The sequence below is a fragment of the Mastigoproctus giganteus genome, chromosome 8 (genome assembly GCF_048544385.1).
Source record: "Mastigoproctus giganteus isolate SK-2022 chromosome 8, ASM4854438v1, whole genome shotgun sequence".
Taxonomy (NCBI): domain Eukaryota; kingdom Metazoa; phylum Arthropoda; class Arachnida; order Uropygi; family Thelyphonidae; genus Mastigoproctus; species Mastigoproctus giganteus.
The window spans coordinates 87912008-87938306 of record NC_143582.1 but is presented as its reverse complement, the minus strand read 5'-3'; the positions used below and the strand labels follow the sequence as shown (position 1 = coordinate 87938306).

The window sequence follows — 26299 nt, the reverse complement described above, 5'->3', positions numbered from 1 at the left end:
TTCACTAAATGAATCACTGAATCATTCACTAAACTCAACATGTTTTTCCCGTAGACTTCAAAGCTCTCCGACCGCGATGTAATGCGCAGAATGCAATTCTCGTGATATTCAGACTAAAGAACGCCTATATACATACGCATTTTAAATTGTTTGAATAAATAATTATTTTTCTCATGTACAGTAAATTACATAACTTTATTTACATCACAGATGGCCAACCTGCGGCATGAGCGCCACTCATGGCACGCGCTAGTATTGTCAGAGGCATGCCGCTGACTACAAATATTAATGCAAAAATAACTGTGCAAACAATTATTCAACTAATTTTAAAAATCAGAAATGCACATTAACGCACACAGTTTAAATTCCGCTTTTATTGTCAGAAATTATGGCCCGGTTTCAAAATTACGGGATCCTACCATTTATATTCACTGCCTATTAGCGTTAGTTTAGCGCAGGTAGGTAAGGGGCGCTAGTGAGCTGCTCGGGACATTAATTCTGTAAGGACAAACATTTTTTTTTTTTTTTCATTCGTTAGCCTATATTATTTATCTTATAAGAGTTTAATGTACTCAGCATAAAATTAATTTACACAGCAAAAATAATAAGAGGCGCCAGGCCTTTTTACAGTACTTTTTTAGCTTTATTACAGAAACATGGCAACGGAGTTATGTACACTCCCGCCTAAAAGTTTGCAATCACGTTTCATTTTTCTTAATTTTCATTAAAGTATTTTCTATTATGTATAAAAATCAATTTTTATACATAAAAATTGATTTTTCTTAAATATTTTAAAATTTTTTAAAAATTTTTAAAAAATATTTAAGAAATATTTTAAAAAATTTCTAGAATATCCAGAATATTCTATAAAGGTGTAGAAGACTCTCAAATGTGGTAGAACACTGCAGAAGATTCCAGAATGTGGCAGAACGTTGTAGGTGATTCCAGAGTGTTCTAGAAAGTGGGAGTATTGTTTCAATATTATAGAAGATTGCAGATGGTTCTAAAGTGTTTTGCAATAATATAAATTGAGGATTAAGAGCTGTAATTTATAAAATCGAACAACCGTCATTCAGAAAGAGTGGCTGGTTTTGTGTGTTTCGTGATAAACATGGCAAGAAATTAGGGCTTGAGTGTTGAAAAAAGAAATGCTATTATAACTCTGTAGAAAGAAAGTTATTCCATGAGAAGTATTGGCAGAAGACTACGCCTTTATAATTTAAAGGAGTACAAACTACGATCAGGACGACGGCGCACAACAACGAAAGTACAACATAACACTGATTATATGATCCCATAAAAGCTCTATTACGTTTAAGTCAGGAGATTGGGGTTGCTACACCATAATTAGCAATAACCCCCCCTCCCTGTTTTTTTTAGTTGTAAAATGTCTCTGCACATCTTAGAGCCGTGCTTCAAGTCATTGTCTTGTTGTAATATAAAATTTCTTCCACAAAGCCGAAGTCCAGAGGATATTGCTTTATGTTCAATAATATTTTTATAGCCTTCTTAAAATTCCTTCAATTCTGACGATGTCACCCACTCCAAAAAAATAGAAGCCACCAAGATCATGATGGAACCACCACTTTGCTTGATTGTCTCACATAAACAGTAATCCAAAAATTTAAAATTTGGATCCATTCGTCCACAGTACTTTTTTCCGCTCTTCAATTGGCCACTGTTGATGGCCCTTAAACCATCAAGTTCGTGAAGTCTGCCTATCTTCACAAAATTTACGTGAAACCTTGCAGATCGCTTGGAATAATGTTAGTCAAGATACTATTATAAAATTAATCGTCAGAATGCCACGTCTGTGTATGGCAGTGATAAAACCTAGTGGAGGATATTCTGATAAAAAAATCATTATAGTTGTTAATATTAATCATTTGAATCTTTTTTGCTGTATTTTACCTACTAACACTTGCAGCACATTGCTGGATGCCTTATACACTCTTTACGCTTATACGCTTTACTCTTATTCCCTACACTCTCTACTCTTTACTCTCTACACATGTCCTCATCTTTAATTTTGAGTGTGACACTTTCACTTTATTTCTAATATATTTTGCATGGTCCAAAGTTATTTATTTGCTAAGAATACATTTCATTGTTCACTCACCTACTTGTCACGAGACAAGCAGATATCTGACAGAAGTAGGATATATAGACATGCACACTCGATGACAAGTAGAAAACAAACAAAATGGAGTGAGAAAAGGGCGCATGGATCTCTTCACAAGTGTGATAGAATGGAAAGTAGAAGGTAACGAGGCCATTCATCACAAACCTCTAAGAACAACATTTAATGACTCCAGGATGTCAACAGCTGAAACGGATACCGATAGAAAATTGCAAGGGTATTCTTAATAAGCTTACGAGGAAGAAAGTTGATGCGCCAAAGCAGCTGAGACAATAGAAGCATCAGTATATGGATGTTTGCAAATTGCGTCAGTATATGTGAATTAAAAATAAAAAAAAAAAACATTTAACCTTCGCAAGAGGCAGACTAACTTAGCCACAGTCTGAAAAACGCCCATAAAAATCCCTCTTATATTGACAGGATTCGAACTGATGCCTTTCCTACACACTGTGAAAAGCCAGAAATACTTTTGTACTAATCGACGTACTGCAATCAAGGATTGTTGCTTTTGGATTATAGGTGCATCAGCGATTTTGCCAAAATTGCGCTATTGTATATTATGTGTTCACTTGTATGTGAACATACAAGTGAACATACAAGGTATGTTCACTTGTATGCAATTTTATATGTATGCACTTTTATATCAGAACCTTGGATGCATTTCTGACAGCTATTAACCCTAACTACTAACTGTCACATTTTCATAAGAAAATTGAAAGTGAACACATAGTTTGGAACGAGACTGATTTAAAAATTATAATATAAAGACAAAATATTTCTAAAAAAAACATAACTTTCATATGTAAAAAGTTTATATCCTATATAATCCGATGGCATGTGGGGAGAGTAGTTTTAAGTTATTATACCTGTACAAAAAAAAAAAAAAAATGTGTAGTAAAATCGTTTTATCATTGTATATGGCATGCTGTGGCATGTAAATAAATAGTGCGGGGAAGGAAGATGATATAGAGTTCCTGCACCTTAGTCGTAGCCAAAGATATCTTGTATTGAGATGATACAAACTCACATGTGGTAATATTTTTTTTTTAGCTATATTATGCAAATAAATATTACTTGCTCCTCCCAGTACACAACGTTTCCATCGTAGCTAAGCTCACGATGGCCATCAATGAAATTTATCCTGGGAACTTACACTACCGAAAGAAAACGGTGTAGAAGTTAAGACAATTTTTGTTTTCGCGTAAGCTACATTTGGACCGTTGGGTAAGATCCAAGGGCATTAAATGAACCTTTGGGCAAGACTCAAGGTCACTAACAAAGAATGCCGGTGCTGTGTGACATTGGCGTGTGTATAGGAAGCGGACTTGGCTTCCCGTACTATTTAACACCAAGAAACAAAATCCAGTGAACTAATTTGCATTGTCATGCATATTGCAAGTGCATCTTTCTCCGAGAATAAAAATTTCCAAACTTTGTTGAGAGGTTTTATGACGTTTTATGGCATATAAAAAGATGCCTGGTGCATTAAGTCGATTGCATAAATCAGTGAAACAAGTATCGCACGCATTTACAGAACAAACTAACAAATGTTTTGTGTTGTGTCGTTTTTTTTTAAATAAAAAACAAAGTTGTCTCACATTATTGTATAAAGGGGTGACGAATAACAATAAGAAAACAAGCACGTATAATTTTTTTTGCTATGTATTTTACACATGCACAACGGTGATTTATCCTACAGAATTTCATAATTAAAATTTTTCGCAGTTTTTTCAAATTGGTTTCATATTAACTTTGCAAAAAGAAATGAAATTATTCAAATTAAAAAAAAAATAATAATAAATTAAATGCAATTAAATGCATGTTATGAAAATTTTTGTTGTTAGATAACACCCATGCATATCCTTCCAATGAAATTTTATCATGCGACAACTGGCAATATCAATACCATTTCTTAATTCTCGCCCCTCATACAACCTATGGATAAGGGAGTCATACTCAGCTGTAAACAATTATATCGGAAGAAAAACTGAAGAAGTTTTTTTTTTTTCTTCTTCTTCTTCTTTATTTTGGTGATTCTGACAAGATACGAAAAGACAATGGTCAATATTAGGCAATTATGAAATAAATGTGCTATTTACAACTGGGATGCAAGTCAAAATAAAGAGCAACGTACAGTGTGAGAGCAAGGAAAAAAAGTTTTAATTGATGATGTTGCTTACTTTTATTTAGATGGAATCTAAAGACAAAGAGCGTCAAAATGTGTTTCATAAGAGATTGGAAAAAAAAAAAAATTAAAAAAAAAATATATATATATATATTAAAAGCTGAAATCAAAATAAAAATTATTATATTAAAATTGAAAATATTATTATATCTTTTTGAGTTAGGGAATATAACCCCCATAAGCCCACTACTGTTTAAAAATCGGGCAAGTGAATGATCGTTAATGCCGATCAATTTTGAAATTGTCATATTCTCACCTTGTTTTTATACCCGCGTTATCGTAGTAGTAGTAATGGAGGCATGTGATGCAAGAAAGCAAGCGCATGAGCTTATGTAGCATCAGCCAAAAAAAAAAAAAAAAAACTAATTTCACGCATCCATTCCCTCTAAAAGCTTGTCCAGTTCCTCCTTGAATTTATTTAACCTATCTACTTCCACAACGGCAGACAGAAGTCTGTTCCAGCAATCAACTACTCGCTGGTTAAAGGAGCGAGTAGTTGATTGCTTCCGCACATCTATTCTACATCTGTCTTTCCTCAATTTGAATTTATGCCTCCTGAGGTTCGTAATCTGAACAAGTGGAAGGATCCCATCAGAATTCAGCATGCTCAGCCCATTTTTTTCTGTTGGGCTAACTTCAACTCCATATTCTATGGTTATTTTCCTTCCCCGAATTCATTGTTTGTCTTGTCTCTCTCCCTTATCAACCAGTTAGCAAAACTCTGGTAAAAACAACAACTGAACAGAGCCTAGAGCTCTGTTCAGTTGTTGTGAACACTACTTGTACCTCCTACTTGTGAAACACTACAGACCGATGGTGGCGAACGCCCCAGTCTCTTGAAGAGAGAAGGCTCATTTTCATCAATAAACCACATGCCTATTGTCCTATTTCTTCTCCCTTCACGTGGGTGCGGGATCTTATTGTTCTAACTGATAGAACAGAACGTGCTTGGTTGTGGCCCGCCTCCTAGTGGCGTGGACGAGTATTGAGAAGCAGTGTTCCTGAAGTTCACTTCTTCTTAGTAGCAAAGTGGCCAGAAAACACATACACACACACACACACACCACCACCACCACTCATTTTTCGCTTTTTTTACAATCTATCATCACAGAACTCCACAGCGGAGTTGAACTAACGTCCCGGTACCACTCTGCATAAGATGCAAAGGCATACTCGATTCCAGATATATTCACGGTCACCACTCTTCTTGCTACCACTAACATTATCCATTTGACATTCACATCCGTCGGCTTTGCAGACAACTAACTTTATTTATTTAACTACGCTATATTACAAATATATCCAGACTTTCCTGGGATTTGTAAAAATAAAAATGAAAATATAAATATGAATGAGAAACATGGTAGATTAGGTGCGTGTTAAGCGCCAAAGGAACTAAGAGTACGAGGCATCAGTATATTGTGTCTGTAACTGCGTGTATTCTTCAGTCAGTCTGCTGTTTGCAAGAAAAAAACCGGAATTTCCAGGATTAAAAAAATGAAATAAAATAAAATAAAATAAAAAAGATACTGTAGCCGGAAATCGACTAATTTAGTCACGTTTTTAAAAAGCTCATACGAATTCCTCGCGACATTGAGGGAATTCGAAGCCAGCCTTTTCCACCAGGTATGGGAAAGACGGTGATTTAAAAACACATAAAACTCTAGCCTGAGACCGACTAACTCAGTCACGTTTTAAAAAAAAAAAGCTCATATAAATTCCTCGCGACATTGAAGGGAATTCGAACCCAGCCTTTTTCACCCGGCGTGGGAAAGATGGTGATTATATTAACTGTTCTGCACGGAGAGCACACGGTAGATGGATCGAGGCGTTGAGATTAGGGACTTCGAACGGGGAATCACCATTGGATGCCATATGAGCAATCAATATGTTCGTTCCATTGCAGCAAAATTGCGAGATATTTTTTTATGCAATGATAATCATTAATAATCGCCAAATACAAACGAAATTGTGCTGCTGCATCCAGGAAAGTTCCGGTAAACCGCAGAAATTGACGGAATGTGACCAGAGGGCGATAATACACTGAAAGGAGGCTTGAAGTGGTGAAACCCATGTTTAGTCTCTAGAGCAAAGTTTCCGGCAATACCCCCCCCTCCCCCAATACTTCTCCTTCAACCCATGCACAGTACTAAGTACTATAGGTTTTGATACCTTTCGTGTTTGGGGGTTTCATAAAAAAAAAAAAAAAAAAAGAAGAAAGAAAGGACAGAATTCATTGGACACCTGGTTCCTGAGCACCGCGACGCGGTCATCCCTCTCACTAGTGGACGAACCCACTGCTTGGCAGGTATATAGGTACAATGCACCACTGCATTCACGTAGACAGTAATTCGATGTAAGTATGGATAAAAGTCGTGAGTTAACCGATTTTGAAAGAGGGATGATCGTGGGTGCCCGACGCATGGGTCACTCTAAAGCGGAGGAAGTGCAGAAATTGCACTGTCCCCGTTCGACAGTATCAAGAGTGTATCGGGAATACGCCATTTCCCCGATAACATCTCATTGTGGACAGCGCTGTGGGGGGAGAAAGGTGGTGGATGAACGTGGCCGTCGATGTCTGTCACATTGTTTCAGCCAACGGGGGGGGGTTGACAGTGGCACAAATCACCGCCGAGTTCAACGAGGGAGGTGCCCGAAACGTCTCCACTAAGACCGTCATGCGATCATTAGCTGCAATAGGTTATGGGAGCTGCCGACCCACCAGAGTCCCATTGCTAATACCACGACACAGGACTCTATGCCTCAACTGAGCGAAAGAACATCGGCACTGGACCTTGGATGATTGGAGACGGGTCTCCTAGCCTGATGAGTCCTGTTGTTCCAGTTATTTCGAGAAGACGGGAGGGTGCGTATCTGGCGGAAACCGCACGAAGCTATGCACCCGTCATGTCAATAAGGAACTGTTCAAGCGATCGGTAACTGTTCAGGACGGTCGGAAATGGTCTGGAGCGTGTTCAACTGGCACACGTTGGGCCTCTGGTACGTCTAGACGCATCTCTGAACGGTCCAGATTACGTGTCCATCCTTGCAGACCATCTGCATCCCTTCGTTGTCATCGTGCACCCACAGGCCAATGGACTCTTCCAGCAAGACAATGGGCCACCCCACAAAACCGTGGTGAGTATAACATGGTCTGAAGAGCATTCCGCAGATTTTACCACCATGGATTGTCCTCCTCGTTCACTGAACATGACCCTGTGAAGCATCTTTGGAATGGTGTGGAAAAGTCCGTTCGAGCTTTGGATCCTTCACCCAGCAATGCGACGGAATTATGGACAGCGGTGCAGCAAGCGTGGATGGAAATATCTGTGGAATGCTTTCGCGAACTAGTGGACTCAATGCCTCGCCGTGTGACTGCCCTTATCAGGGCAAAAGCTGGGCCTACCAGTTACTAGGTAGGTATTCTGCGTCACGCAGAACTCGTCAGTCTTTACTGAATATCGTCAACTAGGATTTCAGGAAACTTATATTAGTACAATGACGATACACAGGAAGCTGTACCGCATTGGATTATTATTATTTCTCCCTGATTGGGGATTCCACTTCGTGACCGGTATTGCTACTAAGTACACAGGGTGGTTGTTGTTATGTCTGGTTTTACTGTTGGTCGAGGAACTCTCTGACAGGTCTGGTCCTACAGATGTTCAGCATTGCGACTTTCTGGAGTTCCTTGTAGGTGTTCGCTGGGACCTATTGCCGCTAGGCTGTTATGTAGGGTCTTTGGCACCATACCGGTGGTTGACACGATTATCGGGATGATCGTTACATGTTGCATATGCCACATCTCTTTCCTGTCTTAGGTTTTTGTTCTTCCTGATTTTTCCCCATGGGTTTTCTGCATGTTGCCAGTGTTGGGTGCCACTATGACAATCAGATAGGTAGCCCTTTCCTTCTTGTCCACAAGGGTTATAACCGGTCTGTTGTGTGGGATTGTCTTATCCGTTATTATGGCGCGGTCCCAGTAGAGCTTGTGGGTTGAGGGCTCTAGTACCGCCTGGGGTTTGTACTTGTAGTACGGTACACTTTCTTCGATCAACTGGTACTTCTTTGCTAGCTTCTGATATATCATCCTGGCCACCAGGTCGTGTCTATGAGAGTGTACTTAGTCTGGGTGATCATCTTTCATCCCACGGTGATGCGTTGGATCGTTTCTGATGCCAGGTGGCATCATCGACATGTGTCATCGGACACTCCGGGCTCCTTGGCGATGTATTTTCTATAGTTTCTGGTGTTGATTACCTGGTCTTGAATGGCGAGCATGAATCCTTCAGTCTCCAGGAAGAGCGTCCGCTGGTGAACCATGCATTGGAAGCAATTTTATCTATGTGATCTTGATGCTCTGCCCACCTTTCTAGCTTCTTTGGTGCCTCCTGGTTGGGAGGGGATACCTCACTTAGATGAGGGGGTATACCGCTTGTTTATCTTCCTTATGGCCTGGTGGAGTGCTGCTGTGTGTTTCTGTAAGTAATCCTTCAGGTTAGCAATCGCTGTTTTCTGTTGCTCGATGAGGTCTATCAGGCCCATTCCTCCTTCTTTCCGAGCAATTGTCAGTCTCTCCACGGCTGAATTCAGGTGGTGTTGGCGACTCTTGGTCATCATTGTCCTTGTCTTTCTCATTATATCCTCCAGCTCGGTGTTAGTGCAATCTATGAACCCGAAGGAGTATGTTAGCATTGGGACTGAATAGATGTTTATGGCTTTAACTGTGTTCCCTCCGTTCAGCTTTGCTTTCAGCAGGCTTCTGAGTCTCTGATGGTATTTTTCGGTCAGGCAGGCCTTAATTTCCTTGTGCTGTAACTGCTGAGTCTGCATCATCCCCAAGTATTTGTAGGCCTCTCCATCTGCCATGGCTTCGATCTCTTTACCAGTCTGCAGCTGGTAGTTTCGGCTGACTAATTTTCCCTGTTGCCTTCCGTGGGTCTTTATTATTATTATTATTATTATTAGCCGTATGTGGTGGAAGGAAGTCTGAGGCTTATGCTACACCAGCCAAAAAAAAAAAAAAAAAAAGGAGAGAGAGAGAGAGAGAGAGAGAGAAGTAGAAAGGAATCACCAAGAAAGAGAAGAATGATGATATCCGGCCCATACTCACCAGATGTGATACGGATGATCTGCAAAACACAAACCAAATATTACAGATTACAATGCACAATGTTGACTTGTCTAGTGCACAACACTGAACCTTTATCAGAGTATGTCGTCTGAACTGAGAAGTCTGGCAGCGGTGCTGTCACTGTCTGTGGTTGCTTTGCGTGGTTTGTGGATGGATAACTAATCTTTATTCTTGGAACAATGAATGCCATGTGGTACACTGACATTCTTGACAATCCTCTCTTCTTGCAGTATGGTAGCGCCCTCGTAGGTAGCACAGTTGGTTGGATCGCTGTCTTCCCCAGCGATCTGAGGTGGAAACGATCTGAGTTTGAGTCCCATCGATGACTGGAGGAATTTTTATGGAACTTTTTCACCATGAGTTAGTGGCTGAGTTAGTCGGTCTCAGGCGAGGATAGAATGGTTTTTCTCCCGGAAACTCGACCAGAAAACAGAAAATCAACATCAGAACACACGCAATTTACATGGAGCAATATGGGCCTTAGTCACTGATGCTCCTAAAACCCCACTACAACAATAACAACAATGTGGTAACCGTATGGGGAAGATATTTTTCTGTTTCAGCATGACAATGTACCCTGTCAGACTGCAGTTTGAAGACATGAGCGTGCAAACAGGCTCACTAGTCTGTCCAGAACTCCGATACCTTAATCCGACTGAGCACCTTTTGCATGAATCGGAACTCACTGGACCAGGCAAATATGCACGCAATCAGTAGCTTAATTAGCTGTTATGTTGAAGAATGATTGGACCAAAATACCGCTTTCCTGTTATCAAAATCTGTTTCAAAGTCTATTGACAAGGAAAAAGTCTATAATTAAGGTAAAAGGTGGGCCGAGTTATTAAATATTATATATTAAATGTTATTAAATATTGTATCGATAAATGGTTCTTTTAAATATGCAAGTACTTGATTACTTTTGACAATACAGTGTAGGTTTAATACTGCCGACATGTAAAAGTTGACAATATTTTTGGTGGTCGCCCAAGAAACGTTTACGAGCTGCTGGTTTGACACCTCTGTTCCTTAGTGTAATTTAATGATGATATTTCATATATAACAAGCTGTATTCACTTTCTAGGCAGGCGAGATCTAATGAATACATTTCCGAAAGTGATACACATAGCTATTTTAAAGTGGAACTTAATGTCATCAGGAATGACTAAGAATATCAAAGCACTCTTAATATTCATTTTTTCTTGTATTTTAATAATAAGACTCGAAGTTCAGACACACACACAAATAAAAAAACAAAGCCAAAAAAAAAAAAAAACACGCAACTCTCACGCAAGATTGGCACTATATAACTCGGCCAAAGTGTGAAAAAAGTTCAGTTCACAAAGGGTCTGCCGTCCCAGGGGTAAGGGGAGTCGAAAACTAGGATTTCCTCGACAGTCAGTTTATACTGTTATTTAACGTCAGAAGAGAATACATTCCAAGAATGCAACTACTCCAAAATACCCATGTCCATATGTCTGGATGGTGCGGAACGCGTATCACTGAATTAGCAAGATCAAAATTAGCCGAACGGGCTGTAGAGTGAATGAACCATTAAAATAAATTTGGTTCTCTTCCAACGTGTACATTTGAACGGAAGGAAAATGATATCATTCTTTTCTATTACTTATCTGACAGCCCTGTAACTTACGGAATCCGAGGAGTGAGAGGTTAACGAACCCTTTGCTTGACGAAATTATGATGAAGTGTAACTGTACACCTGGTACTAAGAGAAAGCTGCCACTCGTTAAAAGGAATACTTTTTAAGTTAGAAGAAAACTAGAAGCAGCCGTACGTAAAAGGGTTTCATTAATTTGTTTCGCTAGTCTATCCGTATTCAGAGTTAAATTTTGCAATTTTACTTTATATTTTAGCATTTCTAACGGACTTTTTAAACTTATGATTTTAATTCTTTTTTTTTTTTTTTTTTTCATATTAATAAAAGACTGTACCCAGAATAACAAATGCGATATTATTTCATAAAAAGTTCAACTCCATTTCATTCTGCTTCGGCCATAAATTATCGCCGTCTTTAACCAGATGCATGAAATCAAACAAGCTGATGAAAACTGCCAAAAGAGAATTATAAAATTTCTTTAAGATACACTGTACACTACACTATATACAAATAAGTTTCCGTATTTACTACACTATATAGAAGTAAGTTTACTATTTGTTATTTATACGTACTCTACTATACGATATACCGTACTATATACAAATAAATTTCCGTATTGTAAATTCTCATCGACGCACATATACATACAATACAATCACTCAATCAGCACCTGCCTTTGAAATCACTCGCAAATCTCCATACATTGATCAATATCATCTTCACTCTTGGCATACAAAGAGCTGTGGGATATGGCGCACTATGGCCACAGATGCCGATGCGCCTAATAAATCCCCGAACAAACAAACAATATGCAGTTTACGCTAAACAAATCTCAGTACTGTATAGTGTATATACACCTAGCCCAAAGATTTTTTGGTGATCGCGTAAACACCTGTAAACCACAGCAGCACTGCCTTCATTTATTGAGGACCTACATCTGTAGAAATCGTTTTTTAAAGAGTACTATTATTATTAGTATTATTATTAGTATTATATTTTGTAGCCATTTGAATTTGTACTTATGTTATCTATATGTGAACCCCTGGCGCTCGTCGCCGTGATGGGATATTGTGCTGTAAATCTACTTCACAATAAAGATTTATTTATTTATTTATTTATTTACTACCATCAGCCGTAAAGTTAAGCCCGGCAACCCAAAGGTCGCGGGTTCGATTCCCGCCTCGGGCTTGGATCAAAGTACTGCAAAAACCTTGGGAGGTGCAATATGGCCACAGAAGCCAATGCGCCAACAACTACCAAATCAAAAAAAAAAAAAAAAAAAAGACTTCTTGTAAACGGTAATAATATTGGAGATTAAATATCAACAATATCTTTATGTACAGATAAATATATTGCAATAAAATGTTAATACATTTTCCAAATCAGTACATAGAGAATGTACTGATTGTGGAAAATGGGGGGTGGGGCGTCGTTAAATTCAGTTTCAGATAATATCCCAGATTAGTACAGGCCATAGTGCAGTATTTGCTATTAGAAATTATGCACACCACACGCTATTTGTCATCTGTATGTGGCTTTTGTACTTTCTTTTCTGATATGTTACAGTAGCATATGCTTCCTTGAATAATTAAGCTGACCTTGGCTAAGTTCATAAATCCACTGGCATGACCATGTCTAATTGCTTTGAATGCGTTGCTTCAGCACTGGCTTCATAGAGACGTAAGACATGGGGGAATTTCATAATCATTTTTATTATGCATCAGTCGTTATTTTGCTTAGTTTAACCTGATCGTTGAAATAACTATGTGCTCATCTACAGTTAAATGTCAATAAACATCAACATTCATTTATAGCCTGTAGATAACTATCTTTTAGCAAGTATAAAAATAACAGAGAGGTAAAAATGAATTCAGAAACCTTCAACGAGGTCTTACTAAATTTATAATTACCTCAACGTACTTACATGCAGCTTACATAACGAAACCTACATTCTTATTTATATAAATTCTTACATACAATATACAATTATATACCTTCTTATAGAACAGGGTCATCGAAAAAGGTGTCCGTGATTTCCCTTTTAATTATCTTCAAAAATATTTGATTGATTGCTGTGATCGTAGATCGTACAATGACCTTGGCTGCGCCTTGAGTGTGCACAGAATGACTCCTACGCGCACCGCCTCAGTCAGTGTCAGTAAAATGGCTGTGCAACAGAAAGAGCAGTGTGTATTGTGGTACACTGAATTGACGTTGCACCGTTATGACAGATTTAAATTCAGCGTACCACAACACAAACTGCACTTTCTGTTGCACGGTGGCCATCTTACTAACGCACTCACTGAGGCGGTACGCATAGGAGTCATTCTGCGCACACTCACGATGAGCCAAAGTCATTGTTGAGGTGTCAAAAAAACAAAAAAAAAAAGTGAGTTACCACATTGTTTGCTGCTACGATCATAGTAATCGATCAAATATTTCCGAAAATAATTAAAAAGGAAATCACGGACACCTTTTTTGATGACCCTGTATAGTACATGAATATAGTATATACACTGGTGCGCAAAACTTAAGGACCACTCAGGATTTCACATGTAGCTTCTTATAGGGTGGCCTGGATATGGGAAAAGCATACCAAAGGAACCTCGTGAGGTACAGAAATGACGAAGAAAACAACGACACAACAACGGAAACAAAACGGTACAGAGGGACTTTATTCAAAAAGAGCAACATAGCACTGGCTGCCATGATACAGATGCATCACTGCCAAAGATGGAACAAAGGGAAGAGGTGGTCCTTAGTAGGAGATATGGTCACCTCTAATGTCGATGCTGGCTTTGCACTGCCTGTCCATACTTAAAACAATGTTGTTGATAAGTTCTTGCGGTAACATCGTCCATTCCTCTGTCAGTGCCATCTTTAGAGGGTGAACATTTTCTGGTGGGTGTGGACGTGCAGCTAGGCGTCTCCCCAGAGCGTTCCATGTGTGTTCGATGGGGATTTAGATCGGTAGAACGGGCAGACCAATCCATACGAACAATGTCCTCACTTTCTAAAAGCATATCAACAGCTGCAGTGCGATGGGGTGTGGCCTTATCATCCATAAACACGAACTCGGGACCAGTGGCACCTCAGAACAGACGCATATGGGGAAGGATTACCTCAGTACAATAGCGTGCACCGGTTACAGTACCGCCTTCCAGGATCTGGAGTTGTGTACGTTAATCCGAGATAACGCCTCCCCAGACGAGAACACCTCGACTGCCATATCGATCCCTTTCAGTGATGTTTGTGGGGTGATACCGTGTGCCAACCTCTCGCCAGATTAGCTGACGTTCAGAATCGCTGCTGAGACTGAATCTACTCTCATCAGTAACGAGTACCTTACACCATTGCGCTGCTGTCGAGTCCTTGTGTTCGATGCACCACTGTAAACGGTGTTTCCGATGGGCAGGTGTTAAAGGGATACAGCGTGTTGGCCGTCGGGCAATCAGTCCACCTTTGTAGAGTCGCCTGGCCACAGTAAACCACGATATCCTGCGTTCTGTGCAGCTTGTTTGCAATGGATCCTACAGACCCTCTTGGCCTGTAGGATCCATTGCAAAGTATATAGCGGTCATCATTGGGCGTTGTTTTTCGTGGACAACCACCACTGGTCCTTCGAACAGTTGTACCTCTCGTTCTGAAGGCCGACCACGCACGTGAGACGATGCTATGGGCGATACTGAACTCTGCAGGCACACTCCTCGACCTTCCTTGAGCTTCCCAATTATTCGACCCCGGGTAAAGTCATCCCGATGTTTATTGGCCATTTCGTTGTCTGTAGCACTGCATGAAACCAATCGAACGTCTGTAACAATCGTGCTCACCATTCAGTAATTTGCACGTAACTACTGTTTTTATCTGTTTATGTGAGCCCTATCATCACGATTCAAATTTTTGCACGTGCACCAGCGTTCTACTGAACGGCCACAGTTATGCAAATCGCCACAGGCTGTTTCGTTTCATTTTATGGTTGTAACCTTTAGAAATAGTGTTGATTCTTAAGTTTTACACACCAGTGTAGTATATGAATTTGTCAAATTACCGATTACAGTTTTTTTTTTTCTGAAATTGTGGTTGTTGCTATTTGATTTTTAGGAGCATTGGCAACTAAGGCCATATTGTTCCGGGGATATGCGGTGGTCAGTCCCTGACCTTTCCGCATCCTCCGTATTTGGTGGCGACGGATTCGAACCCCGGTCTAATTAAGAAGCGTGTGCTACGCACTGCTGCTCCTTCCCACCTGGCTACGTAGGCGCCTGAAATTGTGGTGAGCTATCGATGGGTACTGAAGTCACACAGGTGCAGCCACTAAATAATACTTCAAAACTCATTTCAATTTGACCATCTTATGCAAAAAAATTACTTGACCACAGCGAGTAATGCGTTACTGTGCACTGTAAGAAATGAACGAATATCATTTTTTTATATATAGTACCCTGTAAATACATCAGCCAAAAAAAAAAAAAAAAAGACATCACCCATACGTTTCCCACTTCCAAAAAAAATCACCAAAATTAATCGTTTTCGTGGAGCTCACAACGATTTACTGGTGAAAGCCCGATCCACTATTGCAATGTAGGTAAAAAGATATTAACGGAAGTTGTAAGAGGTGATCAAAACTATATAATGAGAACATTTTTGGATGCAAGAAAAGTCCTTATATACTGGAGCGGCGCAAACATCATTCCTATTCATAAAGATAGCTAGAAGGGTAACCAGAACAAGCTACAAGGCTATTGCTAGACCACAGTTGGAATACTGTGTTCAAGTATGGAGACCGCACCTAAAGAAAGACATTGTTCTTTTTGAAAAGGTCCAAAGACGGGTAACTCGCCTGATGAGATCGGCAAAAGGGCATCCATATGAGGAAAGACTTCTACTATGTGGGTTGCAGAGCTGGGAAACTAGGCATCTTAGAAGAGACTTGATTGAGGTGTTTAAGGCTCTGAGAGGCATAAGCAAAGTGAATGAGGACAAAATTTTCACGGTTATAATTGATTCTATAACTAGGGGCCATAATTTCAAGTTACGGGGGGGGGAGTTGTTTAGAATGGATTGCAGGAAGTTTTATTTTGGCCAGCGAGTTGGGTTGTCCATTCCCATTTCTCTTATTAATTTTTATAATTTATTTTTTGGCTGGTGCAGCATAAGCCATTACTAATACTAATACTATACAAGCCTGTAAGTATTAATTCTGTGTCAGGAAAAATTATGTCGCCGAGAGATCAAAATGCAAGTGCAGTATGCGCTGACCATGGTTCTAGCCCATGTAAAAGCTAATTACGATTACGCCACAGCATCTGACTAGGCGCCTCCGTAGCCAGGTGGGAAGGAGCAGTAGTGCGTAACACACGCTTCTTGATTAGACCGGGGTTCGAGCCCGTCACCACCAAATACGGAGGATGCGGAAAGGTCAGGGAATGACCACCGCATATCCCGGAGCAATATGGCCTTAGTTGCTAATGCTCCTAAAGACCAAATAACAACAGCATCTGACTAACGGAAACAAATGTCTGACCATTTTATGCAAAAGAATACAAAGACAGGCATTTCCCTGGTTTTTCTTGTTGTCAGCATGGGATAAGAATGGGTTGCTGAACAAGGCTACGGGATGATTCGTCTGTTTCTTTCCTTCGGACGTTTTGTTCCCGTTGGCCAACAGTTGTGGCATGACAGCCGAAGTGGCTTGATAAATGTACTAATATTTGGGGATCGTGTTTTACTTATTAAAAATGCTTGGTGTTTCTTTAAAAATTCAAGTACAGCAGATTCTCCTGGATCGGATTAACCGGGACACTTCAAAACTCCAAATTAAAAAAAAAAAAAAAATCAACCCGAAATCAAAAAATTCAAGTAATAACTAGAATAGGTATAAACATATATTTTGCAAGTCGTAAATAAACGACAAGCGGAATTATAAGTCGTCATTGGGAGATTAGTGTACCTATTATCTTGCAATCCCCGCTGTCTTCAAGGCCGCCGCTCGAAAAAAAAAAAAAAAAAAAGAGACCAAATGTTTAGTTTGTTTTAGTGCGTCGCGTCAATTGGTGTGTTCCGTTGCAGCGCAAAAAGACAAATTTTGTTTCGTTATTTAGTATTAGCATTAGTACAGGCATATGATGCAAGAAAGCAAGCTTATGCAGCATCACCCAAAAAAAAAAAAAAAAGAAAAAAGACCGCTCCCATTTAACCCATCCGTTCGTTCCAAATACCTGTCTAGCTCAGCCTTAAATTTATTTAGGCTATCAACTTATACAACAAAAGATGGAAGTCGGTTCCACCAACCAACTACCCGCTGGCTAAAGGCAAACTTCGGCACATCTATCCTATAACTGTCTTTCCTCAATTTGAATTTATGCCCTCTCAGGTGATTATTCTGAGCAAGAGGAACAATCCCATCAGCATTGAGCATGCTCAAATCATTCAAGCCTTTATACACCTCAATTAGATCACTTCGCATGCGCATAGTCTCCAGACACTGTAATTTGTAAAATTTAAGCATTTCTTCATCAGAGCAACCCTTTGTTCCATTCACTAATCTTGTTGCCCTTCTCTATGCTCGTTCCAACAGCTCTACATCCTTCTTAAAATGAGGCCTCCAGACCTATATACAGTACTCAAGGTGTGGCCTGACCATTGCCATATACAAGGGGATAATCACCTCCTTATCTCTGCTAGAAAAATTCCTGTATATCATTGACAAGACACCATGAGCTACTCTTGCAGACCGCCTGCACTGCTCAGAAAACTTCATATCTGCCTGCACAATTACTCCCAGGTCCTTTTCATTCTCTACCACTGTCAAAATAGTACCACAGAGTTGATACGTCACTCTGGGATTACTGCTTCCCATATGTAGTACTTTACATTTGTCAATGTTAAACTTCATTTGCCACCTCTCAGCCCATCTGCTCAACTTTTCTAGATCATGTTGCAGCAGCGTAGTATCCTTAACAACCCTCCCAACCTTCGTATCGTCTGCAAACTTGGACATTAAGCCTGATATACCATCATCAATATCATTTATAAATACAGAAAACAACAATGGACCCAATACTGAATCCTGAGGGACTCCACTAATAACATTAGTCCACGATGAGCAGTGTCCATTGATTACCACTCTCTGTCTTCACCCACTCAACCATCCCTTTATACATAGCAGCAATCTGCCTCCAATGCCACACTGCTCCAATTTGTTCAGCAGTCTTCCATGTGCAACAGTATCAAAAGCCTTTCTAAGATCCGAATACTGTATATGATATCAATGTTATTCCCTGCATCCAGTTCCTTTGTGACCACATCATAGTATCCAATCAAATTGGTCCGGCAAGACTTTCCCTTAACAAAACCATGCTGTGTCCGAGCTAACTGAAGTCTTGTCTAGATGATCCTACAGAGCTTCTTTAACCAGTGCCTCCATTAATTTTCCTTTAACAGAAGTTAAACTAACAGGTCTGTAATTACCTGTGTCTCCCTTTGATCCTCATTTGTGGATTGAGGTCACATTTGCATATTTCCAGTCCATGGGTACCTCCCGTGAGTCCAAGGAAGCTCTCATAATTATGGCTAAGGGTTTGCTACTTCCTTTGCTGCCTCCTTTAATATAACGGGAGCATAACTATATAACATAACTATATTTAATATAACTGGAACATAACTATATTTATGTCAGGGATGTCGGAATTTGTTTCTTAAAATTAATCCTGATTAATTTGATGTGAGTGTCAGGACGAAGAACTTCCTATAAAATGGTATGAGTTAAATATCTTATATTTTTCAAATAATATTAAAGTAGGAAGGATTGAGCTGTATTGCTCTTATATATTTTGAAATTATAACATCAACTTACCTGTGACCCAACAAAAGTCAAGTCCACAGAATGATACTACTCCTGGACTCTTTAAAGTATACAAAAGTTCATGAGGTTCCCGCCTAAAGACGCTGAATGGCATTTGACAGACTTCCTTGCTGCAAAAGAACGAACAGTTTGTATATTCTTCAAATAGGCCTCTGGGGTTGGGTATATTCATACTATAATTTTTTAGTGCTTCTCACCAACCATTGAAGTAAAAACGAAAACCAAAATCTTAAAAAGTTTATGTTTAAGTTTACAATATATTTTACAGTAGATCAAACAAAATACGATTATACAAAATGTTACTGATAATAAAATACTGAATTAGGATAAAATAAAACAAATGTAATTTACAGTGAATATACAAATAAAATGAAAATAAAATACTGAATTAAAATGCAATAAAATATACTAGATTAAAAGCGCTAAAATAACTGAAGCTTTCAAAGGCTTCTGCCTTCTTCCTCAATTTCTGTTGAGGAAGAAGGCAGAAGCCTTTGAAAGCTTCAGTTATTTTAGCGCTTTTAATCTAGTATATTTTATTGCATTTTAATTCAGTATTTTATTTTCATTTTATTTGTATATTCACTGTAAATTACATTTGTTTTATTTTATCCTAATTCAGTATTTTATTATCAGTAACATTTTGTATAATCGTATTTTGTTTGATCTACTGTAAAATATATTGTAAACTTAAACATAAACTTTTTAAGATTTTGGTTTTCGTTTTTACTTCAATGGTTGGTGAGAAACACTAAAAAATTATAGTTTGTATATTATGCGATTTAAAAACTCAGTGACCCTTTCTAATATCAGAGTAGACATTTTAAAGTTAACAAACATAGCAAAAAAGACTAACGGTATGCACTACTACACTGTATGTTCGATCACGAGGATTATTCTGCTCCTTCAGGAGAACAACGCCAAAAACGTGGAGCTAACAGTCTTACGTCCAACTTAGAGACATATACCATTATCCATGGTTCAGCCCAAGTTGCTAATACCTTTTTAAATTATGCAGGCTGACCTAGACAACCGAATCCGCTATGCATTTAAAAATCTGAAACACTGCAGGGACAGCTGTTTCGAAGCTTACTGGCTTCTCATCAGCTGGCGGGTGGCCTCTATTAGCGAATGTGAATCAAAGGTGTATCATACACTGGTGTTCAAAGTGCATCACCTAGGTATTTCACATTTCTAACTCTTTTTCGCGATGTTACATTAATGGCTAGCATCACAAATAGAAATAATGTATAAACAAAAGATATTTATTAATAATTAATTAATTAATTTTCTGTTTATACTCCGGGATATAGTTAAGGCAAAACTAATAATATTTGACAGGTGCTCTCAAAATATTCCAAAATCAGCATTTGCAACCTTTATACAACAGTTTTGGTCAACACGACAATTATGGCTGAAATGTTATCAGAAGCCCTCAATTTGCTTCAGTTTATCATTTTAAATGGTAAACAAAATGAAAAGTTCACCAGGTGCAAAGTAATATTTAGTTGAACCGCCTCTGGCCATGATGACAGCAGCACACGGTCGAGGCATTCACAAGATCAATTTCTGAAGATAATCAACTGATAATTCGTGGTTCCAAATACCAATTATGGCTTCCTCAAGTTCACGAAGGGTCTTTGGTTTCTTTCTGGCAACTGCAGATTCCAGACGATGCCAACAGTTCTATATAGGATTCAGGTCCGGACTGTTTCCTGGCCAGCTAAGAGTTGTAATGGACCGTTCTTCCAACCATTTTTTCACCTGTAATAAATGTAAACACATTACTGTCGAACCTCTAATGCAGAAATGAAGCTAAAATAACTACAGAAGTGCCTACTCACACTTTTCGCCCGATGACAAGGAGCAGAGTCGTCCTGAAAGATGCAGTTACTTGGCAGGTTAAAATGGTCTCTAATGGTTTGCCTTCCAATATAGCCAGGTATTCATTGGCATTTACGGAATCTTTTGGAAACTCCAGGTGACCTACTCCGCCATAGATACGAAATACACTCCCATATCATTTGGCTGGTAGGGAATTTCACTGTAGATACCATACAGTCTGGATGGTATTCTTCACCGCGTCTACGGCGAATCGTTTGTCTCCCATCAGAGCCATGCAGGTTGAATTTCTTATCCGAGAAAATAACTGACTTCCACTGCTCGGGGGTTCATCTGACGTACTCCTTACACCAAATTAATCGGGCCTTTTTTCATTTTTTGTGTGAGGAGGGGCTTCTTCTTAGGACGACGGGCTACAAGTCCATTTTTCAAGAGGCGTCTTCTAACTATTACTGCACTTGCTGCCACTCCTATATGTTCTTCCCATTCTCTTTTCAGCTCAGATGAATAAGCTTTACGGTTTTTAAGGCATAAGCGCTTCAAAACGGGGTCGGTCCTGTTTTGGTGTAGAGACTCGTTTGCGTTCGGTTCCTTTTTTCCTATCAGCAGAACCAGTATTCTTGAGTTTGGAAAGAAATCTACTCACTGTCGACTGATTACAAGACACTCTATAAGCAATATGACGTGAAGAACATCCTTCCTCACGTAAAGCAATATAGCACTCTTTCTTTGTGGCATCAACTACACGTAACTCGCCATCCTGACACAAGCAAGGAATGACTGCAACTCTTGCAGAGCGTGCTTATATAGCTGAAAGTAACAGCTGCTGCAATATTACGTCATCGCCTACGCGTGTCAATATTATCTGATGCAATCTGTAAGAAATATTGCCATATACCTACGTTATTCGGACGACAATTACAATTTTACGGGATGATGCACTTTCTTTGAACATCGGTGTATAACAACCGTTATGTGTTCATTTCCCCAAAACGTTCGAGGCCACGTGATCATTAAACATAATAATGTTCTTGTGTTCTTTATCCTGTACTCTTCTCTGACCTAATGTGGCCATCTCAGAATATAAACAGAAAATTTAATTATTTATTTACTTATGGTAAATAAATGATTAAATTTATTTAATTATTTATTTACCATAAATAAATAATTAAACTGCTCATATGACCACAACAATCGCTACGCCAAAAGTCCCCAAAACAAGAACAACCATATTAAAATCATATCTTTCTATCAACATTGTTTCATAAATTTAAGAATATGGTAATATAGTTTATTTTTAAGAATAACGCAAAATACGTAGTTTAAAATTTATGCGGCGATATATATTCAATAGGTCTTTCTGCTCGAGACAACGAACAGGGGTAACCACCGAGTAATTTCCCGGTATCTCTGTAGCAAAAATCACCCCTAGTTTTTCCACAGGGGTGATCCACGTCTAAACTCCCCAGCTTAAAAAATTTACCGATTTTGTGTTGGTTGGTTGGTTGTATCAAAATGAGCCCATGAAGAGGGAAAGGAACACAATGAAAAAGGAGGGAACAGCTTTAACAAATTTTAATCTTATTTTTTTAAATAATGAACATATAAAACATAGTTATTCTTTTTCAGGACTGCTGCTAAGAAAGGCAATACCGAGCATTTTTCTGAAGATTCGCCACTAATATCTGCTTATGCTGCTAATGAAAACGACAAAGTATCCCGAATAGAATCAGATAAGGAATATCTTTCAAAAGTAAATTTTCATTTTTTAAGTATTTATATTGACATGATAAGATTTAACTGTAATTGCTTATAAAAAATATTTAACTTCAATAGAATCCTCAGCTATTAAAAAAAACAATCTCAGTCTATTTTGGAATCACTGGAACAGATATAAACAGCAATCAAAAATAGAAAAAAATACATCATTACCTACAATGGAAGAATTCATGAATTTCTTTGAAAATCTATACTCATCAAATAATGAGATAAACAATGAAACGAATAATTTTCAGAATGATATGGGAAATGACCTGTTCTGTAATTTTGAAAAAACCCCAGACTTATTAGTTGCAGCTATTAGTAAATTCCCTTTCAACTATAACACCACGCTAGATAATATTCGAATGGGTTTTTTGAAAAATTGTTATATTGTATTAAGTAAACAACTGCCGCACTTTATTAACACTATATTTAAAACTGGGCATTTACCCATCAACCTCAAGGTGACTACAATTTGTCCCTCATATAAGAAAGGCGATAAGAATAACCCTGCCTCTTTTAGGCCTATCCACAAAACTAGTCCAATGACTAAAATTGTGGAACATATTGTTTATAGACAACTAATTGCCTTCTTCCACAATAAATTACATTTCTCTCCTCACGGTTTTATTGAAGCAAGGTCGACGATCACAGACTTACTTACAATGGAACATGACATTAGGGAAGCCCGTGACAAAAACAGACAATTGGACGACATTTATATAGATCTTCAAAATGCTTTTGATTCAGTTTCCCATAAAATTTTATGTAATAAACTTGCTGATCTGGATGTAATAGGACTTGCTCTTATTTGGTTTCAGGACTATTTTCACAATCGGACAAGTATTATTTGTTATAATGACATTCACTCGGAGCTCATTAATATTCAGAGGGGTGTTCCACAGGGTTCCTCTCTTGGTCCTTTACTTTTTTAGTATTTTTCTTAACGATATACCTGCTTGTCTACAGAAAGCCAAATTCAGTATTCTTACCTACGCTGATGACATGAAATTGTACAAAGAACTTAATCAGTCTTTGGATTGTGAGGAGCTGCAAAAAGGTATTCAATTAATATACCAATGGATTAAAAGTCATGAACTAGATGGTAATATTGATAAATGTCATGTCATTACCATTTCAGATCCTCATAAACAATTTGTCATCTTTTACAATTACACTTTAGAATTTTTGCATAGTAATAGAACTCATGAAATAAAAGATTTAGGAATTTTAAGAACTAGTAATGGATCTTACACAATTCATATTAATAAAGTAACTGCCAGAGCCTCTAAATTACTTGGCTTAATCAAAAGGGTTTGTTTTGACTTTATTGGCCCTGATATCCTAAAACTTGCTTATACATCATATATTCGTCCAATTCTGGAGTACGCAACACGTGTGGAAAACTTTTGGTATAAATGATATTAATACGCTAGAAAGGGTTCAAAAATCTTTCATCAGATTCTTAGTTTATAAATCAGATTTCGACTATTTTATGTTTAAATATATAGATTGGTGTAAAATTTTTAACCTTCCCATGTTAAGTGTGAGAAGGAATATGTTTGACTGCTTCCTTATATATTCGATGTTCAATGCAAAATAGACGCTCCATTGCTACTCTCGTATATTAACTTCAATTGTCCACCTAGGCCTTTGAGGGAACATAAATTATTTCACATCTCCAAATTTAGGACAAATCATCTTAAATTTGAATTCTTCAACAGAACAGTTGCGTTGTTAAATGAAAATAAAATTGATATTTTTATCAATAAAACTAGTGTTAAAAATGAATATCACAAACTGTTGTTTTAACCCATTCATGTTTTGTATTAATTCTTTATATTTTAACTTTACTGAAGTTTATTTGTATTACTTTTATTTTTATGTTATTATTATACGTATTTCAAACTGTTTTTCACAAATGTAAGGCTTTTTGCTGTTTTTTGTGATTAATAAAAAAAAAAAAAAAAGTCACTGGCTCTGTTATCAAATCTGCCGATCGCTTTCTCAGTCACTTCTAATTTCTATTAGAAGTGACTGAGAAGTGACTAATTTCTATTAGAAGTGACTAAGGCTGAAATTTTGTAAACAATCTCTTTTGACGTAATCATACTTTATTTATAAAAAAATGTATGAAAACTTCTATTCATAAAAAATAATAAAAATAACAAGAATAATAAAATAAAAAATAATATAAAAAACAAGTTTTTTAAAAATATACCTTAATTCCGATAAAATATAAGGTATGGCCTTTACTCCTGCAACATAAAATGCCTAATTTTAAAAAATGGTAAAGACCACACATTATATTTTATCGGAATTAAGGTATATTTTTGAAAAACTTGTTTTTTATATTATTTTTTATACCTTCTCTAGGAGCGTGCGTTATGCAAACCTTGGCATGAAACCCTGGGAAACCATCATCAAAGAGAAGAACCTGCACACCTTGGCACAACTTCTATGCCACCAAATGGATTCGCCTGACATCTGGGAGTTGACGACAAACCCTCGAACCTCAGAACGAACCCGGTGCAGTTCAAAATCTTGTCAACAATCTTCCCTGTAAAACGTGCAATACCTTAGATAAGTGTTTCCGGCGAATACGTTCGGAATGTATAACTCCCTGGAGATTGATGCCACATCTTTCTGTGGCTCGAAGCGCTATAGACAGGACTCTCTGAAAGAAGTCTATAAACATGAACAATAAACATTATGTGGAAAGAATTCCCTGCGAAGACTTCCCTGGATTCACCGTTGGTTTTATTTTATTTTTATTTTGTTTTGTATTTTCAATCCGTTTTGATTTCTTGTAATTCCAACCAATGTAATCAACTCGAATGTGCATAATGTACACCCTTCTAGCCAAACCAAGCTGTTCCGGGGGGTGCCCACTGATGTGAAAATAAAATGATGTTAATAATAATAATAACAACTCCCCTCCCCCCTTGAATTACAATGCCGTGAAAGGATTTGTATGGTTGTTCTTTCCATAATAAAGTTTAAAGAATCACAGTCGATCCCAGATCGAAAGGCACCCCCAGATGAGAAGAATCCTCGGGTGTCCGCCCATCCCGCCCGTATAACCTGGAATCACTTTAATGGTCGACTTTAATGGGGTGATATTTCCGATTGCAGCGTGGCTGCGATGGATGCTCAGTTCATCTTGCTTGTGTGACGGCAGTGTACGCATTCGGAGTCCTGCATCCTCTTCTCCTTAGTTAGCTCTGCATATTCCCTTCCAGGGTATCGGTGACAATGGGAATCTGCCATCCTGAAAGCTCTGATTATATGTGTATTTTACATCTTTTCAATTATTTTTATTTTATTTTATTCAGATTTTATTGCAAATACAGTTTTATATTTAAATAAATAACTTTATGAGACTTAGAAACAGAAATATGGTAGTTCTCCGTTTCTCCAGCAGAATAATTTGTAATTAAGTATCGCTTGCTTAAAGTGATGCTGGTCTCCAAGGATTGACCTCTCACTCGTTTTCCCAATTCATTTCCCCCAGTGGTTGTATTGAGCTTTGAGTGAACCAGTCCATCGGTGTCATTATTTTATTTAAAACGAGTTTTGTGGATGCCGGGGGGAAGGAATTGTCCCGAGCCACAAACCATTCACAAAAATCACCGGTCCAATGCCATACCACGAAAAGGGGCTCTGAATTATCATACTGGCACAACCGCTATGCTTCACAGCGAAGAAGACGCAATCGTTTTCAAAATGTTCTGAGTTGGCGCCACAACGACTTCTTC

The 26299-nt window shown here is 38.2% G+C and overlaps 1 protein-coding gene across 3 annotated transcripts in view; it reads left to right on the top strand.

The window, feature by feature from the left end:
* The window catches only part of LOC150081700 (uncharacterized), a 222580-nt gene that overhangs the window by 41875 nt on the left and 154406 nt on the right, over positions 1–26299 (top strand). For all 3 annotated transcript variants that reach the window (XM_090378816.1, XM_090378814.1, XM_090378815.1), the window contains exon 3: positions 22410–22533. In XM_090378816.1, coding sequence (XP_090234942.1) covers positions 22410–22533 — 124 coding nt within the window. The remainder of the gene's footprint in view (positions 1–22409; positions 22534–26299) is intronic.